Source organism: Thalassophryne amazonica, chromosome 11 (assembly GCF_902500255.1).
Source record: "Thalassophryne amazonica chromosome 11, fThaAma1.1, whole genome shotgun sequence".
NCBI classification, from domain to species: domain Eukaryota; kingdom Metazoa; phylum Chordata; class Actinopteri; order Batrachoidiformes; family Batrachoididae; genus Thalassophryne; species Thalassophryne amazonica.
The window spans coordinates 49,581,440-49,588,967 of record NC_047113.1 but is presented as its reverse complement, the minus strand read 5'-3'; the positions used below and the strand labels follow the sequence as shown (position 1 = coordinate 49,588,967).

General features: G+C 39.7%; 1 protein-coding gene across 1 annotated transcript; it reads left to right on the top strand.

The window, feature by feature from the left end:
- Positions 1–1,325: 1,325 nt before the first annotated feature.
- LOC117520716 (V-type proton ATPase subunit e 1-like) lies at positions 1,326–6,898 on the top strand. The gene is made up of 3 exons (XM_034182017.1): positions 1,326–1,550; positions 5,984–6,031; positions 6,789–6,898. The coding sequence occupies exons 1-3, from the start codon at positions 1,447–1,449 to the stop codon at positions 6,880–6,882; spliced, it is 246 nt and encodes an 81-aa protein (XP_034037908.1). The 5' UTR covers positions 1,326–1,446; the 3' UTR covers positions 6,883–6,898.
- Positions 6,899–7,528: the final 630 nt, after the last annotated feature.

Genomic DNA, 7,528 nt, shown 5'->3' with positions numbered 1-7,528 from the left:
GCATAAAATGCCTAAAATCAACAAAGAGATAAATGTAATTTTTTTAAAAAGAGAAAAAAGTACTGTAATAACTGACAAAACAGTGTTTGTTACGGAGTATTTTTGGTGATACATGACTGAAAGTGGCGTATTTGTGGCACTGTTGGCTTGTCATATTGTCATAGTCCTGCGGCGCGGGTGTTCTGCCAGACACGCGTAACATTCGGATCGCCTGCTGCGTGATCTGACGGTCCGTTTCACAAGGAGCAGCCTGCTGAGGTGCCCTGTATGCGGCTGCTGCAGCCCGGCTGTGTGCACTCAGACGTGGCTGTCCGGCCCCCATGTGATCATGTCTGTAAATACATATCAGCATCTCATGCAAGTATGCTCTCCCCCTGCATGCCACATATGTTGGGGGGTGCGGGGGGGGGGGGACCACATGCACGTCACATGATGACTTAATTAAACCCTACGTACCGGCCCGGGCTGTGCGTTCTCAGGATGCAGGACTACTTTGTGTCCCTAGGGTGAATAAAAAGTCTGTGAGTCACAGAGCTTTCTCTTATCATACCGCTGTTCTGTGGAATGATCTCCCTGCATCAAAAAAACAGCCCGATTCTGTAGAGACTTTCAAGTCCAAATTTAAGCTGCACTTATTTTCCCTTTTGTATGGCGAGCATACTGGCATAGTATGGTACTATGCTTTTTACTCTTTTAAATTCATTTTTTTTAGGAAACAGAGCATGCAGCGGGCTCAACTTTATCTAAAGTCTGGGTCTTTTAGTGAAGCTTAGGGCTAGTGGCCGGTATTTCTTCTGTTTTTCTTGTTGCTTAATGCTGAGAAATTATACTGTACTTGTTGTCTTTCCGATGCCTGATTCTGTTTTTTTTCTCTCTGTTTGAGGTGCGGCTCCATCCGGAGATGGCCGTGGTGTCTACTTCTGCAGCCCTCCAGTCCTGTGCACCGGCAAGATTTCCTGTATATTTGTTTTGTAAATTGGTTTGCCAGTTGTGGCGGGAGCATAGCCCAAGCAGAGGGTCACCCCTTTGAGTCTGGTCTGCTTGAGGTTTCTTCCTCAGAGGGAGTTTTTCCTTACCACTGTCGCCTGTGTGCTTGCTCTGGGGATTGGTAAGGTTAGACCTTACTTGTGTGAAGTGCCTTGAGGCAACTTTGTTGTGATTTGGCGCTATATAAATGAAATAAATTAAATTAAATTAAATTAAGCCACCGTGTTGTGTGTGTGGGTAGTAATACATACTTCAGAAAAACGTCCTAAGCCCATGGTAATAGTTGCGGCTGAAATAATACAAAAAAGCTAAAAGTTTATTTTCTCTCTCTCTCGTTAACTTCCTCCTCTGGCTGACGGTCATGTGACCTCGCTTCCTTTAGCTCCTCAGACAGAAAGTTCTCTCAAGTTAGAAGTTTGTATTTTTGGTAATATTCCTGGTTCTGAACGGAGCACCGACATGGTAGAACAAGGTATCGTGGTCGCTGTAACTGTTATGACCCTGTTTTGGGGCATTGTTGGAGGAGTGGTGCCGTGGTTTATTCCCAAAGGACCAAACAGAGGGTGAGTGTTAGCTTCACTAGCTAACGGCGAGCTAACTTTGTACAGTCTCGTGACTCCTTTAATCCGAACAGATTTACAAAATATTAAATAACTAGTGTGTGTGTGTATATATTTTACACTTACATTCGCTGTAGCCTTTTCAGATGTCTGCCATTGTAAGCTTTGCAAACTTTACTGAAACTAATTTGAAAGGTCTCTTTTGTCCCAGAGATGCTTCAAATAATCCCGGTACTAGGCCTGCCACGATAGATCAACACGTTGTTCAATATATATATATATATGTGTGTGTGTGTGTATGTATGTATATAAAACCAGGTTAGTCCCCTTGAGATAAAGATCTCTTTTGCAAGGGAGACCTGGGCAATTACAAGTATAAAGGTTCCAGTTCACCTAACCTGCATGTCTTTTTGTGTGTGTGTGTGTGTATATTTTTTTAAGTGTGTATTTATGTGGGTCGTGGGTAGGGATGTCCCTATCAGGTTTTTTTTGGCCCCGATCCGATTCCGAGTCATCTGATTTTGAGTATCTGCCCATACCAAGTCCCGATCCGATACTTTAAAAAAACTGAATGAACAAGGAACAAATGCCAAATATATAATATTTTCATTTTAATCACCTTATTTTATTATTTATCACTTAAACAGTGCACTTCTCCTTGAGATAGCTTGAACAATCTAGTAATAATCTACCAGACTTAAAAAATGTACAAATTTCCATGTTATTTTATTTGTCTAAAAATAAATGTCCAAGGTTCCTTATGTTAAACAAGAAATTATCTAATCTGAAATAACAGGTGGGTTTAATTTACAGATCAAAGGTTTTTAAAGAACCATTTATTGATTTAGCTATTTTAATTACAAGTGTTCTAAACTTTTTTTAACAGTAATCAGAAATTTTGAGGTAACAAGCAACAACAACAAAAAACGTTTCCAAGGATTTTTCTTCAGAAAACTGCTCTATACAACCCCTGGCAAAAATTATGGAATCACCAGCCTCGGAGGATGTTCATTCAGTTGTTTAATTTTGTAGAAAAAAAGCAGATCACAGACATGACACAAAACTAAAGTCATTTCAAATGACAACTTTCTGGCTTTAAGAAACACTATAAGAAATCAGGAAAAAAATTGTGGCAGTCAGTAACGGTTACTTTTTTTAGACCAAGCAGAGGGAAAAAAATATGGAATCACTCAATTCTGAATAAAAAATTATGGAATCATTGAAAACAAAAGAACGCTCCAACACATCAATAGTATTTTGTTGCACCACCTCTGGCTTTTATAACAGCTTGCAGTCTCTGAGGCATGGACTTAATGAGTGATAAACAGTACTCTTCATCGATCTGGCTCCAACTTTCTCTGATTGCTGTTGCCAGATCAGCTTTGCAGGTTGGAGCCTTGTCATGGACCATTTTCTTCAACTTCCACCAAAGATTTTCAGTTGGATTAAGATCTGGACTATTTGCAGGCCATGACATTGAGCCTATGTGTCTTTTTGCAAGGAATGTTTTCACAGTTTTTGCTCTATGGCAAGATGCATTATCATCTTAAAAAATGATTTCATCATCCCCAAACATCCTTTCAATTGATGGGATAAGAAAAGTGTCAAAAATATCAACATAAACTTGTGCATTTATTGATGATGTAATGACAGCCATCTCCCCAGTGCCTTTACCTGACATGCAGCCCAATATCATCAATGACTGTGGAAATTTACATGTTCTCTTCAGGCAGTCATCTTTATAAATCTCATTGGAACGGCACCAAAGAAAAGTTCCAGCATCATCACCTTGCCCAATGCAGATTTGAGATTCATCACTGAATGACTTTCATCCAGTCATCCACAGTCCACGATTTCTTTTCCTTAGCCCATTGTAACCTTGTTTTTTTCTGTTTAGGTGTTAATGATGGCTTTCGTTTAGCTTTTCTGTATGTAAATCCCATTTCCTTTAGGCGGTTTCTTACAGTTCGGTCACAGACGTTGACTCCAGTTTCCTCCCATTCGTTCCTCATTTGTTTTGTTGTGCATTTTCGATTTTTGAGACATATTGCTTTAAGTTTTCTGTCTTGACGCTTTGATGTCTTCCTTGGTCTACCAGTATGTTTGCCTTTAACAACCTTCCCATGTTGTTTGTATTTGGTCCAGAGTTTAGACACAGCTGACTGTGAACAACCAACGTCTTTTCCAACATTGCGTGATGATTTATAATCCTCTCCTTTGTTTCAATTGACATCTCTCGTGTTGGAGCCATGATTCATGTCAGTCCACTTGGTGCAACAGCTCTCCAAGGTGTGATCACTCCTTTTTAGATGCAGACTAACGAGCAGATCTGATTTGATGCAGGTGTTAGTTTTGGGGATGAAAATTTACAGGGTGATTCCAGAATTTATTCCTCAGAATTGAGTGAGTCCGTATTTTTTTTCCCTCTGCTTGGTCTAAAAAAGTAACCGTTACTGATTGCCACAATTTTTTTTCCTGATTTCTTATAGTGTTTCTTAAAGCCAGAAAGTTGCCATTTGAAATGACTTTAGTTTTGTGTCATGTCTGTGATCTGCTTTTTTCCTACAAAATTAAACAACTGAATGAACATCCTCCGAGGCCGGTGATTCCATAATTTTTGCCAGGGGTTGTAAATGAGCAGTCCTGTGATACGTTTCTGTTTTGTACAGATCAGTGGTTTCTTCCACTAGTCTTCCCTGCTTTGGCCCGACACGTCGTTCCTGTTGGACAGTGCGAAGCTACATCACAGCTCAAGAGCGTCGAAAGTTGGATTGGGTTTAATTTTGACCGCATCGGCCCCTGCCGACAAGCGGCAATGCGTGCTCCTGTCAGAAGTGTCGCTTTAGCTCGGCTTTTGATGCGGCGCTTCTAACGCCTCTAAAAAGCAATGTGTCTCATTGAAAATAATGCTTTTTAGACCGATTCTTGATACCTCTGACGCTTCCGACGTATGAAAGGCCCTTTAATCTGCAATAATGAGCTTGAAATAGCGCTGATCAAAATCATGAGGATAAAGTCTATATCAGATTCCTGATCGGGATGCAACGTCCGATTTCAATCAAGTCTTTCTGTGTGTATTGTGTCTTCCTTTACATGCATTTCAGCGAGTTGCAGAGTTGCACTGCTGCTGTCCATCTCGTCCCGTTCTCTGTCGGAGGTGGGCTCAGCTCTGCTCTCACATGCTGCAACGAGCAAACCAGGCATTTGAAGCAAAGTGACTGCATTATTCCATCCAGAAAGTTTGATAGAATAAAAGCAGTAACCCCTTTTGTCTGAAATATGAATGTCAAAGCCAAAGTGTACCTATCCACATTTATATTGAGTCACTGTCCCCCCGTATGAGTTCAGGCTGCATGTTAGTTAGGCATACAACTGTACCAAGTTATTACAATAGTTGAAGTTTTATATGTGAATTTGTTTTAGATTTCACAGATGGGATAGTCGCTGAATAGCAACGCTACCTGCTATGATTTCAAGTCTGTACATAGAGCCGTTTTGTGGGATGCCGTCATTTGTGCAAAAATCAACCAAACCTAAAATTGACAAAATATTGAAGGCAGTCTGGTGCAACAAATCAAAAAGAAGAAAAAACAAACAACCACATATGTTGTTCTTTTGACTGCAACCGTTTGTTTAGGGTCACCACAGTGGATATAGCCAGACCTGCATTGGTAATTGGCACAAATTTTACACCTTATCCTTTATCTTGGCAGCACAGTTAGCACAGTTGTCTCACAGCAAGAAGATTGTGGGATCGCTACCCACGTGAGGTCTTTTGTGTGGAGTTGCATATTCTCCCCATGTTTGTGTGGGTTATGTCCGGGTGCTTCAGCTACTCCCACATACAAAGACATGCTTGTTAGGTGGATTGGAACTTTCGATTGTCCGTTGGTGTGCATGCGGGTGTGAATGTTTGTTTGTCTATATGTGACCCTGTGATAGACTGGCGTCCTGTCCAGGGTGTAACCTGCCTCATGCCCTATGACTGCTGGGGCAGGGTTCCATGACCCTTAACTGGAGTAAACGGGTATAAAAAAAAAATGCATGGATGGATAAAATGGTCTTAAAACAATGACAATATTATTGTTTATCGTGATATATTCTGATGCATTATATCTTCCAGCAAAACTTTTCATCCATTCCTTCCAGACCTACCTGGTAGCAGTATTTGTATTGCATTTTGGGCATTGGAAGTCATTTTACCATATCAAATTAAATCAAGTGTGATTTCCTAATGCTGACCTTTGTCATGTCTAGACTGTTTCTCTGTGTTTAGTCCCAATATGGAAAACATTCCACATTGAGCAACTTCCCTTCTTTAGCTGTTTGTGACTTGTCTGAGAAGATCATCACAAATATAATGTGGAACATTTTTATGATCATTTGACATGAACTTGATTCCCATTTGTAATTGTTTTTGCTTTTGTTTCCTACAGAGTGATTGTTACCATGTTGGTATTAACGGCAGTCTGCTGTTACCTGTTGTAAGTTCACCTGTTACAATTGCTTTATGTGTTGGTATGTGTTTTTATGTTTGCATTCTAACAGCGTGTGTGTTCTTAGAATGTGAACGATGGTATAACCAGAATTAATTGCATATATATTATAAATAACAAATGATGGGCTTGTGTTCCACTGTGATGAAAAACAGGAATTGCTTAATTTCTTTCTGACACACTTGGTCCATGTGCAGACAGTGTCATGTTTCACCAGATGTAGAAAAAAGGGCAGTCAAGGGAAAAAATAGTAACAACAACATAAAACAATACAGAATTCTGCAGCCAACTGAGGATATTTTCTGAAGATTCTCAGTTTTAATGCTATGTCCACACGTTCTAAAAAATGTTAATCTTTTGAAAAAGTTATATAAACAGAAGTTATATAAGCATTTCTTACAAAAGGGTAAATAAACCACATTATGTACTTTTGTAGATCAATTTTTAATTTCAATTTATTTTCATTTATATAGCGCCAAATCACAACAAAGTTGCCTCAAGGTGCTTCACACAAGTAAGGTCTAACCTTACTAACCCCCAGAGCAAGCACACAGGTGACAGTGGTAAGGGAAAAACTCCCTCTGAGGAAGAAAACTCAAGCAGACCAGACTCAAAGGGGTGACCCTCTGCTTGGGTCATGCTATCAACTCAAATTACAAAACATTTCACAAAACAAATAAACGTCACATTCTGAAATGCATGTTGAGTAGTTAGAATTGATATTTTTATGTGCTCTGTCTGACAGCTGGTTAATAGCATATCTGGCCCAACTGAACCCACTTCTTGGGCCCCAACTCTCCGTTGACACCATATGGTACCTGTACCATCACTGGTCTTGATTCACCTCATCAGGACTGCTAACAGTGCAGGTAAAGTGTTTCCCTGTGAAAGAGAAAAATATTAAACTTTTAATTTATCAGCACATGATGTTTCTTCCTTGACACACCTTCCCATAAAAACTCCTTGTGGTGATTTTATTGTGCATTCTCGCAACAGGGATGGACGTGACGCTGTTGTTTACCAGAAGTGCATTTTCCCTTAAATCCACGCTGATGTCTCACACTCTGAATCTCTTTAAATCCAGATCCCTTTGTGGCTGTTGACGGACGTCCACAATGGTGCCTTGGACATACCTGATTTATCGTAGCCTTGCTGTTTGTTTTTTTTAATGAGCTCAACATTCACATGGTGTTTTCGTGAAGTAATTTATACATTATTACTATTGTTGTTATTATTATTGCTGTTTATAATTTGCCTTAATTCTAAGAAGAAAACAAAACAAACTGGTCTGTTGTTTGACTTCATTGTTTATTCTGTATCTTTAATAAAATAATCAGTTACCAGTGAGTTGTGCGTGTGACTTTGTGACTTTTTTCCTCTTTTCACAATTGTTAGCAGTTAATGATTGAATTTCAAGATAGCAATTGACATTAACGTGATATTGCCACCTACCGTACAAGTGTGCAGGGAGACAGCAGAGTATAG

Excerpts from the sequence above, each read along its gene's own strand:
- LOC117520716 (XM_034182017.1), top strand. The coding sequence starts at position 1,447 with ATGGTAGAACAAGGTATCGTGGTCGCTGTAACTGTTATGACCCTGTTT. Across the intron at positions 1,551-5,983 it reads CCCAAAGGACCAAACAGAGG|AGTGATTGTTACCATGTTGG; the intron begins GTGAGTGTTAGC and ends TGTTTCCTACAG. Across the intron at positions 6,032-6,788 it reads GCAGTCTGCTGTTACCTGTT|CTGGTTAATAGCATATCTGG; the intron begins GTAAGTTCACCT and ends TCTGTCTGACAG.